The following is a 16582-nucleotide window of genomic DNA, read 5'->3' on the forward strand; positions in this document are numbered from 1 at the left end:
CCAGCCTATCTGCTCTTGACTAATTCATTAATATCTTTACAAAAAAAGGTACATTTCCATAACATGGAGGGAAATAGAAGCTTAAAGTAAACGGGATATGATTTAAAGATCCAGAAAAATAGTTCTTTAAAATAAAACCAACTTTTTGTCTTTGTTGATTTTTTTTCTATTGCTTGTCCTTGCCATTGATTTCTATACTATATTGCATTCATTCTATTTTGCTTTGGGTTTAGTTTTTATTCTAGCATCTTAAGGTAGAATTCTAGATCATCAATTTTAAATATTTTTTTTCTAATATAAGGATATAAAGCTAAAAATTCTTTTGTAAGTACTATAGCTGTATCCAACAAATTTTGATATGTTGAATTTTCATTATCATTCAGTTTGAAATACTCAGTAATTTCCATTTTGATCCCTTTTTTTGTCCCATAAATTATTTAGATGGGTGTTGCTTAATTTTCACATATGTGGGGCTTTTTTAGATATTTTGTTATTGATTTCTAATTTAGTTCCTTTGCGATCAGAAAACATACTATGCATGATTTTAATCCTTTTAGAAGTTGACACTGTTTCATAGCTCAGCATTGCACAATCTCACCAAATGTTCTATGAGCACTTGAAAAGGACACATGTTCTGTGTAATTGTGTGACTAAATGTTAATCATTTGATAATATTGTTCAAATCTTCTATATTGTTACTGTTTCTCTAGATAGTGGTTCTGAGAAATTGTTACTGAGAGATGGGTTCTTAAATCTCCAACTGTGATTTTGGATTTATCTTTTCTCCTTTTTTAGTTATGTCAATTTTTGCTTGATTTATTTTGCAACTCTGCTCTTAGGTGCATTTTATATTTAGGATTGTTATCTGCCCGTTTAATCATCATGAAATGACTTTGTTTCTTTGTTGATACTCTTTGTCTTAAAGTCTACTTTGTTTGATTTTAATATAGCTACATCAGCTTTCTTATGTTAACATTTTACATTGCATGTATTTTCTCATCTTTTAACCTTCAAACTGCCTGTGCCTATATATTGAAAATGCATCTTAACACATACCTCAGTCTTCTTTTAATCCAGTCCACCATCTTTGACTTCTAATCAAAGTGTATAGACCATTTACATTTAATGTAATTATTTGCTATATTAGATTTATATCTGTTATCTTGGTGTTTGTTTCCCTTTTGTTCCCTCTGTGATTTGTTCCTTTGTTTTTCCTTTACTTTTTGGGTTAAATACTTTATAGTATGCCATTATATATCTCTGCCATCTTTTGAGCCATACTTCTTAGTGTTGTTATTCTAGTGACTGCTTCATGGCAGTCTTGCAGACATTAATATGAATTAGAATCACCTGAAGTGTTATATAAAACACAGATTTCTAGGTTCTGTTCCAGAGTTTCTGAGTTAGTAAGTCTGAAGTGGGCCTGTGAATTTAAATTTAAATTTCTGATAAGTTCTTATGTGATGTTAATGTTGCTTACCCAGGAATTACAGGATGTACTCTTAATTTATCATTGTCTACCTTGAATCAATTTCAGGTATACCATTTTAAGGATAATGTAAGAAACTTAACAGCAGTAGAATTTCATTTATATCCCTCCTTATTTGTGCTATGTTCTCAGGTATTTCTCTCATACATATTTTATAAATCCCATAATACATTTTTATTATTTTTTCTTTAAACAATCATTTGACTTTTAAAGAATTTTTAGAAAGAAAATTTCTTTTACATTTTATCATCCATAATTTCCAGTTCTTGTTTTTCTTTTTGATGCATCCCAATTTCTATCTGGTATCATTTTCTTTCAGCAAAAAGAACTTTTTTTTTTTTTCATATCTTACAATGTAATCCTACTAGCAACAAACTCCCTTAGCTTTAATTTATACAACAATGTCTTTATTTCACCTTCATTTTGAGAAGTGTTTTCATTGGTTATTCTGAGTTGATGGTCTTTAAAGAGATGTTGTCTTGTGTCCTCAATTGCTTTGATACGAAATCATGTATTACTCTTTTCCTTGTTTCTTTTTATGTAATGTAATTTGTTTTGGCTCTGGCTGCTTATAATTATTTTTATATTTGTTTTTCAGCAACCTAACTGTATTGTGCCATAGTGCTTTTGTTTGTATTTATGTTTTAAAGGGGGCATTTGCTAAGCTTTCTAGATTTGTAAATTTTCATATAGTTTTCTGACCCATTTTCTCTCTCTTTCTGGAACTCCAACTGCACACATATTAAATTGCTTAATGCTGTCCTACAAGGTATTGGTGCCTTGTTCATTTATCCTTTAATCTTTTCTCTTTATGCTTTAGTTGGGATGATTTATATTTCTTTAATTTTAATAACCCATTTTTGTTTAATGCCCAATATGTTATTAATTTTAACCAATAAATATTTTATTTTATATACTGTATTTTTAAGTTCTTGAATGTCCATTTGTTTTTGTTTTATAGTTTCCTAACCTCTTCTGATAGTCCACAGTTCTTAACTCCTGTTAATGATATTTTCTTACACAATCTGACATATCAGTTTTTAAATCCTTATTTGTTAATTCCAACCTCTGGGTCTGTTTCTACGGACTAATTTTTCTATTGACTTTGGTTCATATTTTTCTGTTTTTAAATATTGTATTCTAGACTTTCTGGAAAATCCAGATCCTGTTATATTTTTCTGAAGAGTATTGAGTTTTCTTCTAGTAGTCAATTAAATTACCCATCACCTTAAACTTGTAGAGCCTTTGCTTTAAACTTCTTTAGGATGATGTGCCTGGGTGGCTCAGTTATTTGAGCATCTGACTTTGAGCGCTGCATCGGGCTCTCTGCTGTCAGCACAAAGTCTGCTTTAGATCTTCTGTCCTGCTCTCTCTCTGCCCCTCCCTGCTGTTTTTTTTTTTTTTTTTCTTCTTCTTCTTCTTTTCTCTCTCTCTCTCTCAAAAGGAAAAAAAAAAAAAACTTTTTTAGGATAGGTCTATTTTGGTTGTGCCTTTAACTGTAGGGTAAATGCCTCAGTCCTGGAATACAGTATTTCCTCTTAAGGCAGGGACCTTCTGGTATTTCAATGGAGAGCCTGAGTTATTTAGTGAGCCCTGATTTAGTGGGATTCAGACTTTTTGTGGTGGGCAGAAGCTGAAATCATCTGCTCAGCCCTTTCAACTTTCAATTCTTTCACCCCTTGACTCTTTGGAGTTTCATGTTCAGTTTAGGGATCAGCCAAAAATTTGAGGAGAGTTAATATGTACATTTTATCTCCCTCTACCCCCCCCCCCACCCCTCCATGATACTCGTCTTTCCAGAATGACTTCCTTCAACTTCTGGCTGCTCTGGCAGTCCCCAAATCTGTTCTCTCCCTTCTCAAGCCATTAAGACTGAGGATTTTGCTTAATTTCTATCTACCCTGCACTGAGTAGAACACAAGGCTCTCAAGGAAAGAGCCATTCAGAGGTGAATATTGTTTATGGTGATACTTTTTTTCAAGAATCCATTTTCTTCCAGTTTCTGCCTGCTTTTGGTTGCTCCCCATTGCCTTTAAATCTTTCTTTCTCTTCTTTCGTGGACAGTTTATAAGTGTTGTTTGTAGGAGGTTCATCTGATTCAAGCTCTTCTGCCACTACCAGAACTGGAATTCTCTCCATAATGGACATGTAATTTCAATGAGAAATCTTTGATTTTTTTCTTAACTGCAGGATTATTCCTGTTCCTTTATAGTCTGACAAAGATACGGCTACTAATTTGCTTGGAGGCCATGTCTGAGAACTTTCAAGTGGACTGTTAATAGTGTCCCCTACTTCCGTTCTGTCTACCTAGTATATCACCTTCAGATTAATGTTTCTAAAACACAGCTCTGGACTTGACATATTGTAAGCAAGATTCTTCATTGATATCCTATAACCTGCCAAATAAAATTTGAGTCCCTTAGCTTATCATCCAAAGCCTCCACTGTCTGGTCCCCAGAACTCTGGTTGTCTGCCCTATCATAGCATCATAGTAGAAAACCATTTACCTGAAAGAGCCTGGGACGTGACTTGCTGAGGATTAGCACTCTTAACACTAGGAGAACACAGTGTTTATTTTTTTAATTTTTTTTTTTTTTAACGTTTATTTATTTTGGAGACAGAGAGAGACAGAGCATGAACGGGGGAGGGTCACAGAGAGAGGGAGACACAGAATCTGAAACAGGCTCCAGGCTCTGAGCTGTCAGCACAGAGCCCGACGTAGGGCTCGAACCCACCGACCGCGAGATCATGACCTGAGCTGAAGTCGGACGTTTAACCGACCGAGCCACCCAGGCGCCCGAGAACACAGTGTTTAAATAGGACATGATTAAAAGTTTTGTAAATCTTCTAGATGCATTCTGTTGTTTTCATTGTGGGTTTTGTTGTTGTTGTTGTTGTTGTTGTTACTACTTTTATGATTTAATATAGATTCAGGGATGGGACACACATTACATATTTGTGTAGCTACAGTTTAAATCTTTAATGTTTGCACAACTAAAAATATAAATGGCAGGGAATTATCTGAAAACCCTTAAGACATTCCTGCAGCAGTCCCTTACATTGCTCTCATCCTATTTTTGGAAGATGAATTGGTGGCAGTGACCACACTGGTTGGTAGAAACCAAATACACAATTTCAAATATTACTGCAGGAAGGAAATTATCCTGCAGCTATTAATGTAACATGTATTTTTAAGGTGTGTTCACTTTTTTTGAATTCTTATAGAAATATCCCAGCTCAGCACAGAGCCTGCTTGAGATTCTCTCTGCCCCTTCCTCCCGCATGCCTTCTCTCTCTCTTTCTCTCTCTCTCCCTATTTCTCTCAAAATAAATAAGTAAACTTAAAAAAAAGAAATATCCCAGCTTTTGGAAGTTTCTGTTTTTGAACACCCAAAGAACAAAGTCTTCTAGTGTGTACGTAAGTCAGTGGTGGTCATTTTTCATGCATTTTCGTATGCCTACAATCTCAGAGACTTAGTCACAGTTTATTGCACATTCACGGAAACGGAAAGAACCTTAGATTACCCCAACTCCTTATGCAAAATTTTGGCAGCCTTCCACACATAGTGGGTTCCCAATGAATACTTGCTGAATTAAAACCAATTAGGGGGCACCTGTATGGCTCAATCATTTAAGCAACTGACTTTGGCTCAGGTCATGATCTCACGGTTCATGAGTTCGAGCCCTTCAATCGGGCTCTGTGCCCACAGCTTAGAACCTGCTTCAGAGCTTCTGTCTCCCAGTTGCTCTTGTTCTCTCTCTCTCTCTCTCTCTCTCTCTCTCTCTCTCTCAGAAATAAATAAATATTGAAGAAAACAATTAAAATCACATTTAGTTTTCTCTTTGGACTTTAAAGTTCAATAGGAGTTACAGATAAAATCTGTGGTTTTGTGTTCAAGTTCACACCATGCAAAAGGCAACACAACTACATGGTGCTGGTTTCCAGTGAAAATAGTGGCTGATAAAGTAGAATACTCCTCATTCAAATAATGTTACTTTGCTTATTGGTTCCAAAGAGTACTTTTAGCATCCTGTTGGACCACCAGTAAGTTATATTGCAAGTTGATGTTTGAAAAAGGCTTCTGGCCTTAAGGCACACGGATACTGTCAGCTTTCCTGAATTCTTCCAATTTCACCATTTGGGGAAGCCACTTTACCAGCGCTAGCATGAATTTTTTATTTTGAGTAAATAGCAATAATAATAATTTCCTTCTGTACCGTAGGGTTGTTACAGGGCTTAAATAAGATAGTGCTATAATAGGGCCTTAAACTTTTAAAAGTGGTAACCAGTTACCTAATAATGCATGGCATCACAAAATGTTATATGAATCAGGTATTGTCTTTACCAATGGGTATTGATTGCCTTTGTGTAATTATCTATACCTACTTACACTCCCTAAGAGTCTTCATTTTTTAAAAAAGCCATTAGATTATTACAATGGTAGATTTCCATTTCTTTACTTTGATAGATTTCCCTATTCTAGTACTGTTTATTGTTATTATTACTAAGATTTACCATAATGTTACCGAGAATGTGCTCTAGATTAAATTATTTTAATTACATTAAGCAACACATATTATTTTTATTGAGTATTTACTGTAATTTACTTAGTCTCAACCAAGGGAGCAGGAGAGTCCTAGTCTGAAGGGAGTGCTTTAGAGCTTGTTCACTGCTTTACAGTAATCAGTGAAACCCCTTCTTTCCTTTATCTGCATGTTTTCAATGGCCCATGACTCAGTCCTCGGACCTCTTCACTTTTCAGTCTGTGCTCACTCTCTGTATGATCTCATCCAGTCTCATGGCTTAAAATAATGACCACAAGCTGACTACATCTCCAGCCCAGACCTCTCCCTGACACAGACCTGTGCATCTAACTGTCAACTTGACATATCCACTTAGATCCCTCTCAGGCATCTCAAACTTAACACATCCAAAACTGAACTGGGGAAGTTTCACATAAACCACATGCCCTTAAATGGCAGTTCCATTTTTCCTAAGGGTTCAGTCCAAGAATCTTAATTTCTCTGACTCCTGTTTCTCTCTGGTCTATGAGCAGATGCTAACAGTTCTGCCTCTAAGATGCATCTAGATTCTGACCACTTCTCACCACTGTCACTGCTACCACACTGACCAGAACCACCATCATCTCTCCCCTGGATTGTGGTGATAGCCTCCTACCCCGGATCTCCCTGCATCTGTTGAGTCAGTTGTCAGCATAGCAGCCAGAGTGATCCTGCTAAGTGTAAATCACATCAAGTCATTTCTCTGCTCGAACCTTTCTGTTACACTCAGAGTAAAAAAGTCCAAGTCTTAAATATGGTCTTTACTATGGCCTCATGTGATCTGACTCCCATTAGCTCTTTTTCCTTACCTCTTACTTTCTACTCATGCTTTCTACTCTTTCACACTTGGCTGTACCTTAAACATGCCAAGTATCCTCCCCAACCCTACCCTTCCCTCATTCGCTTTTCCCTCTGCCTAGTGTACTTTCTCCCCAAGATGTCCACACAGCACCTTTATTTCCTTCAGACTTTTATTTAAAGCATCGTTGAGTAAGGTCTTCCCTACTCTTTTTAAAATATCAATATCCTCCCACATCCTCCCACATCCTCCCACATCTCCACCATGTTATATGCCCCTTCTCTTCATGTCCCCCTAGCACTTAACTGTCCAACAGTTGTATATTTTACCTAATTACCTTGTCTGTTGACTGTCTCCTCCCAATTGAATGAAAGTTAATGATAGCAGGGACTTCTGACTGCCTTTCTCATTGCTAGATCCTCAGTGTTGTTTTTTTTTTATTTAAGTAATCTCTACACCCAAGATGGGACTCAAACTCACAAACTCAAGAGTTGCATGATCTTCTGACTGAGCCAGCCAGGCACCCCTCTCCTCAGTGTTTCTAATAGTGCCTGGTACTTATTTTTGAAATTAATAAATGAATAATAGAACTAGGCTACAATTTTACATTTTGCCAGCAGATGCCTCTCGCTAAGCATATTCCCACATCTGAATGTTTGAAGTTACAGTTTGGTCCACAGTATGAAATAGTTAAACATTTGCAGTTGTATAATTTAAAAGTCTTCCCACTGAAATCACACGTGTAAATGGTGGGCAGGCATAGCTTAAACAACTGCAAGAGAGCCTTCGAATAATTCACTTTGCTGCTGCTGTGATATCTGAATGAAAGTTGCACCATTGCCCGTGAGGGCTTGTGCAGCTATCAAAAATTTCAGAGAGAGGGAACGTGGCTGTATGTATATGAGAGTTGGAAATGAATGTAGTATTAATCTTATCTGTAATATAAAGTCTATTATGTTATGTTATTTTAAAGTGACTCTGTTATGTCTGTGTTAGGTTAAAGTGAGCATTCCTATGCCTGTATTATCTGTAAATCATATTTCTCATCTATTTTTTAAAAGAAATTTCAAGGCAGGAAAGATGAAGTTTCATATTCTGATTATACATATTAGTACTTTATATTAGTGTAGTAGTCTTTGTTTTAACAATTTTTTTTTTTTATTCAGGGCAACACAACTATTTATGTGCTGGAAGAAATGACTGTATCATTGATAAGATTCGACGAAAGAATTGTCCTGCCTGCAGACTTCAGAAATGTCTTCAAGCTGGAATGAATTTAGGAGGTAAGTCTTGTGTTTTTAGTTAAATAAAAATTAAGATGGAAGCTCTGTATACTCCCAAAATTTAAGATGAAGCTAACATGGAGCAAAGATTTCTAAAAATCTTAACAAGTTCTATACTCATGCTAAAACATTTTAGTATTTCTTTCTTAGCAGCAGTTAAAAAAAAGTATGTTATGTGGCTGTAGTCCTAGTGAAGTTTTCAACCCTGAGTTTGTGAAGGTTTCAAAAACTGGGAACATAACCAAAACCAACACAAAAATGAATGACTTTTTATATAAAACCATAACTAACAGTTTTTATTACAATGTCTGTTTAGAAATAAGCCCTATATGTGATAACATTAATCAGATATGAATACATTTCTAACTCTAAGAATAAATGTAATAAAGGAAGACCTGTATTTAAAGAAAAACAAAAACAAAAGACACTTTGAAATATCACATGAACCTGCCAAAAGGGGGGTAGGATGGGTGGTGGGGATGGTAAAAGACTTGAACCGAACACAAAAGTATACAGTGCCCATGAATGGGAAGGTCCAGTGTGCTAAAGGTATCAGTTTTCCCTGAATTAATTTATGCATGTAACACAGTCCTAACTAAATTACCAATTGGTGATTCTAAGTTCTTAAACAACAAGCAACAAAATTCTGAAAAAGATAAATAGTAAGGGCAACTAGCTCTATCAAATAATAAAGCATATGATATAGCTATAGTCATTAAAATGGTCTGTTTGTTTACTGATTGTAAGATCAACAGAAAGTCAAGAAAAAAATTAACATGAGATTTTTGTATATAGTAAATTTGACATTCCACATCAGTGGTAAAAGGATCAATTATTCACCAGAAATTATTGTGACAACTGGGAAGCAATCTGGGAAACAAGAAAGTTGAATCCAAACTCATAATCTCCACCCAAATAAATCGTAGTCTTTCAAAGTTTTAAACTTGGAAATATAACCATAGAAGTACTAAAGGAAAACATGGATATTTCTTTAATACTCTTCAAGTGGAGAAGACCATTCTAAGTATAAAACTCAGAAGCTATTAAAAGAATTGAGGAAATCAACACTATTTACAAATCAAATATTGCTTCAAAGGCAAATAATAAATAAGAAGCTGGGAAAAACTACTTGCAACTTACAGACAAAGGTTTATTTCTTCATAAAAAGCTCCTACAATTTCATAAGAAAAAGAAAGTTCCTATAAAAAATGAGATTGAACAGAACAAGAATATGAACAGAACACTTATAGACAAAAGAAATACAACTGGTACTTGAAACACATGAAAAGAGTCTCAGTCTAACCATAATAAGAGAAACGCAAATTTAAGATATTTTTTACAAATGTCAAAAATAAAACATGTTTATGATATATTGTTTGATGATATAGAAATAAAGTAAAATTCAGTGGTGATCTTATGCATTTGAGATGGAAATAAGGTGATACAGCCCCTATGGAGAGGAATTTAGCTATTTCAGTAAAATGGTAAACATTTGACTCAATAACTCCACTTTTAGGAATTTATCCTAAGTATATTTTTGCAGGTAAGACATGATAAATTCATAAAATAGTCATTATAACATTGTTGACCATCAGAAATACATTATTCATGTGGTCAAGATTGATTAAATAAATTACAGATACTCTTCAGACATTAATAAGAATAAAGGAAGCTCTATATGGATTGATCTCCAAAATATTGTTTAGTGAAAAAAATCAGGTTGCAAAATAGATGTTTTGTCTACTACTAGTGGTATATCCGTTTCGGAAAAAGAATATATATTGTATCGAACATTTCTGGAATAATATATAAGAAACAAGAAACTGGTCATGTCTCAGTAGAAAGGATTGGGTAGCTGAGAGACAAGGATAGGAAGGAGAATTACTGTCATTGTATTCTCTTCCATGGCTTTGAATTTTGTATTCTGTTTAATGCATGTGTTATGTACACATGTTGCCTAATTAAAAGAAATAAAGTAATTTGAAAAAGAAATCAAATGAGACTTCATCCTTCTTTGCTTTGATAAATGAACCAATAGGCTGCTGGTCGGGACTGGTGAGTAAAATGGCAGGATGGAGAGCAGAGAGACTTTTAGAAATCCAGAGGGGTATGGACCATGGCCAGCTGAGACTGTTCATGTCAGACTGTGGCCTGAATATGTGACACAGTAGCTCAGCCAGAGAGGCTCTTGCTGGTTAAGAGGATGGGCTCTGGAGCCAGACTGCCTGGGTGGGAATCCAGCTACTTCTTGACCATGTAACCTCAAGGGAGCTACCACCTTTTCTGTGCCCATGTTTCCTTATCTTCAACTTGTAGTGATCAGCATGTCTGCCTCATGGACTGTGATGAGGATTGAATGAGTCAGTGTGCAAAGAAAAGAAAGCATTCAGTGCATGTTCAGTGGGTGGAGGTAATGCTCATTGTGATTTCCATAGCGCCTTCACACATGATCCAAATGATATTACTGCCCCATGTTTTGGTGATGGTGAACCTCAGGTGCCCAGAGAGGCTAAGTGACTTGCCCAGACATGTCACAGCCAGTAAAATGGTCTTATATCTCTAGACTTGTGGTCTGGTGTTTCTAGTAACCACACTGTTCCCTTTTTCTGTTATCTGAATCAGTGCAAATGTGGCGCAAAAGATCACCTTCTTAAGCATGTGAGTGAGAATCAGGAGAAATGAATCATTTAAAATCTAGATGGCACAAGGGTACAGCCATTGGTTATAAAATAAACTGAATCAATTTTGTAAAATCCAACATCTGAATCTAAATATACATACAACTGAAGTATCTTTTAAAGTGTCTATATGTAAATTTTATATAACTTACAAATATTTACAAATATTGTAAAACTTTGTAAATATTACTATAAATATTATATAACCCATTCTATAAAATATAAGTACTATTAGTTACTATAACAAAATAACCATATCTATAATTCCCTACCTCATAGTGTATTGTTAAGAATGAACTGAGCCCGTTTATAACCTTTAAAACAGGGTTTCTCCCCATGGGGGAGGGGAAGGGAAAAAACAGGTTAGAGTGGAAGAGAGCCAAAGCATAAGAGACTCTTAAAAACTGAGAACAAACTGAGGGTTGAGGGGGGGTGGGAGGGAGGGGAGGGTGGGTGATGGGTATTGAGGAGGGCACCTTTTGGGATGAGCACTGGAAACCAATGGAAACCAATTTGACAATAAACTTCATATATTGAAAAAATAAATAAATAAAACAGGGTTTCTCAACCTCTGCACTGTTGACATTTTGGGCCAGGTAGTTCATAATAAGGAACCATCCTATGCATTGGTATATCGGCATCCCTGGTCTGTACCTACCAAATGCTGATAGCAACCTCTTCTCCCCAAGTTGTGATAACCAAAAATGTTTCCAGACTTCACTAAATGTACCCTGGGTGGCATTAAAACCCACTGGTTTAGCTATAATAATAAATAATTGTAAGCACTATTCAGTTGTGAGATATTTTCTGCTAGAATGTGAATTCCATCAGGGGAAGAATTTTTGTCTATTTTGTTCATTGCCTTTTCCCCAGTAACTAGAATGGTGCCTGGCACAAAGTAGGTGTTCAGTAACCATTTATTGAATTAATTAATTGAATGAATGATTAACTGGCATTTTTGAAGGCTTCTGTGTCCTCAGCATTTTGCTAAGACTTTATATGTGTCATCCTTTTTCAACCTCGGTTAACATATGTGATACATACTTTTAATCTGTCCATTTTGGAAGTGAGTTCATGGAGGTACAGAGAGGTTAAAGGAGTGGCTTAAGGCCACAGGGCCAGGGGATGGCAGAGCCAGAACTCAAATCTCTGTCCCTGGCACCAAAGCCTGTACCCAGTGTCACTCTGCTGTATGACCTAGGTCCACTATTTGTAGATTGGCATTTTTATTTATTTTTTTATTATTTTTTTAATGTTTGTTTGTTTTTGAGAGAGACAGATCGTGAGGGGTGGGGAGGGGCAGAGAGAGAGGGAGACACAGAATCTGAAATAGGCTTCATGCTCTGAGTTGTCAGCACAGAGCCCGACGCGGGGCTTGAACCCACAAACTGTGAGATCATGACCTGAGCCAAAGTCAGACACTTAACTGACTGAGCCACCCAGGAGCCCCTGTAGATTGGCATTTTTAAAATAGCCCAGATTATCTATTAATGGCAGCAGCACCCTGCTTTTTTATTTGTGTCTGTAATGATCTGTAAGTGAGGTTTGACACAGTACTGAATATAGAATTCACATAGTTTGTTGTTGGTTTCTGTGTATGAGGCATAGGTTTTGTGAGTTTTGGTAAAACATTTTACTAGAGAGAAAGCATATTTTGAATCTCGAGGTCATTGCAAGTAGTGAGTCAAAAATGGGCAGAGTAGGAAATAATACTTATGAAAAATACTCTTTTCTTCAGATTCGAGTTACAACTTAACCATTTCTGGCTCAGAGATTAAATCCTTAACTTTTATTAAGTGTCGAGTTGCAGTGACCTACATTGTAATCTTTCTTTTTCTTTTATAATTTATTTTGAAGCCTTGCTTTTAGTTTCAATTTGGGCAATAGGAAATGTGGGCAATTTTATCATCTTCAAAAAGGATAATGTAAAGTTTAACCTTTTAATGTGAAGCAATCTTAAAAATGTGAGTGAAGTGAAACCTTTTTATACATGTTCCAATCTCACCCGTTGTCCTAATGAAGGAGGACTGTGCAGTTTCCTTTGATCCACCCTTCTTCCCCGCTACCTCTCTTGGGGGATAAGGCAGCTGCCAACCCAGTGTACTATTTGGCCGGCATTTTCTGTCGGTGAGTGGTCATCACTCTGGGAACAAAATTAGCCTTCCCCTTCTGAAGACTTCAGGAATCCAAAATACTTGACAACGGTTTTTTTCCTAGCTTATCATCTGGTTAGTGTATAATCCTAACTGTGTCCCCACACTAGCATCTACCTTAGAAAGTGGGAGGAAGGAAGAACAAGTCGATTTTTATGTCTCGGAAGTTAAAGCCAGAAAATGTGCCTCTTCCCTTTTCTCTAGATCCGCTCCCTCCTTCCTACCACAAGTACCATTCCTTTTCTTTAAAATCCTGCTGCGCTTTAGGCTGCATGCAAAGGAAAATATAGCAGAAGATGTGAGAATGTCAACAGAGAAATTGAAAGGAAAATAACAGCTTTTCTGGCCCCAAGCTGGGCCTTCCATGCTTGCTCTAGCCCCTATCAGTAGATCTAAAAAAGTCTTGGTTCCATATGCATGAGAATTTATTGCTTTACATAGCTTTCTCCAAAGAATTAATCACTTTTACATGCCAGTGTTCTGATGAGGATGATCTATATACATGTCTTTTAGAGCTTCTCCTAAAATGCATAAAACATCATTAAAGCCAAGTGGCCCTCAGACCAAGAATAAGTTTTGAGGAGCACTTCACTCACTTGACTGCACTCTGGCCATGGCATATAGAGGAGATCTTCAAGATTTTTCTATTCCAGTCCTCCCATGTACAGAAGAGGAACTTGGAATCTAAGATCATATCATCAGAGACTTAAAAAATGCAACGTAAGAATTCTAATTCCGTTGTCTTCCCTCTTTTCCAGAACACACCCCTCTCTTATTTCATTTCTCATCAAATAGGCTAAGTCCCCTTTCACTTTCCTTTAATGAAGCCTCTAAAACATTAAAATCTTGCTTCCTGTAGCTTTAGAAATGTAGACTTTACAAACCACAGGGCATTTCTAATCTGGGTTCCAATTTACTTCCAGCGCCTATCTGCAGCTTTCCTCAATGCCAGCAAAATCACTCTCACTGGGTTTAGCCAGAGCCTTCCTTTAAAGGGTGGCCGTATCAGGCAGGGCTACCTCTTCCTCCTGGAATGGACCATGTCATGTCATGTGAGAAGAGAGGGATGTCAGACACAGGAAGCAGTAGCAACAGTAGACATGATGGTTGCTTTCTGGAGACAGAGAGGAGGCAGCTCAGTGAAAAAGGAAGGGAAGCAAGATGCTGATACTAGCAGTGTTCAAAGATACACTCTCGTATATTACTGATGAGGATGGAACCAAAGAGAGGAAAATCTGTAAATTAAAATTCATCCACATAATGCAATATTAATCAGCCAATAAAATTACGGCGATGAAAATTCAGAGCAACATAGAAACTTTCTAAAAAAAGTAATAATGAAAAATTAGCATGCAAAATTATTAAAATTTTACTTATTCTATGATTCTAGCTATATAGGAAAAGACTTGGAGGAGTCAAGAGACTGAGGAAGAAATGTTCAAGTAGGTTGTGTCTTGTTTTTAATAATATGAACGTTTTATAATAAAACTTTAAAAATAGAGTTCACAATTTTGAACTAAAAAGAAGGGAAACATAAGAATAATACTGCTACTGGGCAGAAGAAGTAAAGAATTCTACAGATAACCAAAGGAGTTTTCCCTGAACAGAAAGGAGGAAAAGGGGGAAGGAGACTAGAGACATCAGTAAATCAGTCTCCTGCTGTGAAATGCTGGGAGAACTGAAATGGAGAAGTGGGTGAAAAACAAAAGACCCAAAGATCCTAGAGTGACAGAATCATAACTGATTCTCCAAGAAAAGGGATCTTTTCTACTTGAGGTAAATTGGCTTTACCTGCCAGCAACTTTTGGTCACCTGCAAAACTCACACGCGGTGTGGGTCTGGTGAGAGAAGTTATAGGATCAACGCCAGTGAAGAGGAGGTTTAATATCTGAAATCCAATAAGGAAAACAATTTTTATATCTTTAAGGGTCTCCTGAGGCAGGATATGCAGTAGTCTGTATAAGTTTAGAAAGCCCAAGTGTACTGAGTTTTATGAAGAAATACCATTGCTTGGATTTTTTTTTTCTTTCCAATTCCTCTTGCTTGGAGACAATAAGAATTTCAGTGGGACTTTTGAACAGTAAAGTGCAGAGGGAAATAACACATTTTTATAAATCAATGAAAGTATGGTTTTTGAATCTTCACGTATAAGTTACGCCATATTCATTTTCTTAGTAATATGACTTGAGTTAAACAACTGGTATTTTTACCTTGCAAAATTTCAAAGAGGAAAGTTCAGGATTGGTCCCAAAGCAGACACAATTTCAAGATTTACTATTTTTCTTCATTTCTGAGACTTTTTTTCTTCCAAAGTTTACCTATTATGATTATAATTTGCGATCAGTATGTGCATTTAATTTTTATTAGTTTTTTTTTTTTAAACTCTTAATTATATTGGTGTCTTATTTGGTGACAGATGACATCTTAGCAATAGAAACATTCGATTCAAAGATTCGTCCCTCCTAAGAACATACACATTTGTAGGCACATACTCATGTCTGGGTGGGCTTACCCAGGTAGGCCGCTTTTCTTGAATCTTTTAAAATATATGACCCAGAGATGTTTGGGAAGTTTTGCTTGGTATACAAAGGCCCCTTGTTACTTCCATGCATCCTTTAACTTTTTTGTTTGCAGTCTGTCCTGGTAGGTTGTCATCCCTTCTACGTAATGGGCAGGAGAGCTTAGCCTTTCTGACCTTTTGGGGCCAGGATAGCTTGTCACTGGCCCTGGTGATCTCCAGAGAACTGGCATCAGAGCCAGCCTCTCTCCTTCTGGGCACCACCTCGGATGTACGGTCCTCTTTTGTCTGGACTCCAGCAGCCTTCCAGTTCCACACACTCAGTGCTGTTTTCTGTAATACATGATTGTTTTCTAACTCTCTGATAAATTGTGGGGAGCTTTTGTTTTTGCTTTGTTCGCAGTGCTTCCTATTGTTGCACTCTTTGAAAAGTTACTTCAGATGATAGAGGTTTATTTTTATTTTTATTTTTATTTATTTTTGAAAGAGAAGAGAGAGAGAGAGAGAGAGAGAGGGAGACACAGAATCTGAAGCCAGCTCCAGGCTCTGAGCTGTCAGCACAGAGCCTGATGCAGGGCTCAAACTCACAGACCATGAGATACGACCTGAGCCAAAGTTGGACACTTAACCAACTGAGCCACTCAGGCACCCCAGGTGATAGAGTTTTATTATAAGAATATTGATAATTTCACAATTAGCCATTGGGAAATACTGGGATGTTGCTTGGGACACATCAGGTTTCAATTTCTAGGGTTTTCTCTTAGATTTGTTTTCCTCTTTTTTTGGCTTCTTTTCAAGCAGGAAGCTCTCTCCTCCCTCTGTTGGTGTTTTTGCTTACTCATTATTTTCATTATACTTGTTTCTAGGCGCTACCTTCTGTACCCTGTAGCTTCATTGTCATCTGAGTGTCCTGGAGTCAAACTTCCAAGAGAGGGTCTGGGCTGATTGGTTGGTTAACTATCAGAATGGGGCTTCTGATTGGGTGGAATCCTCCAGAGGATATAGACACATGGCTGCCTTTGCCTCTGCTGCCCCTACCTTACCCAGGCTGGTGTGGCAGGTTATAGATCCCTGTGCTGCAAAGTTTGATGATCTTTGA

The 16582-nt window shown here is 36.8% G+C and overlaps 1 protein-coding gene across 2 annotated transcripts in view; it reads left to right on the forward strand.

The window, feature by feature from the left end:
* Window positions 1-16582, forward strand: part of NR3C2 (nuclear receptor subfamily 3 group C member 2) — a 346322-nt gene that overhangs the window by 234700 nt on the left and 95040 nt on the right. For both annotated transcript variants that reach the window (XM_019441306.2, XM_019441311.2), the window contains exon 4: window positions 8018-8134. In XM_019441306.2, coding sequence (XP_019296851.1) covers window positions 8018-8134 — 117 coding nt within the window. The remainder of the gene's footprint in view (window positions 1-8017; window positions 8135-16582) is intronic.

Source organism: Panthera pardus, unplaced genomic scaffold (genome assembly GCF_024362965.1).
Source record: "Panthera pardus isolate Hobbes unplaced genomic scaffold, ASM2436296v1 HiC_scaffold_13, whole genome shotgun sequence".
In the NCBI taxonomy this organism is placed as follows: domain Eukaryota; kingdom Metazoa; phylum Chordata; class Mammalia; order Carnivora; family Felidae; genus Panthera; species Panthera pardus.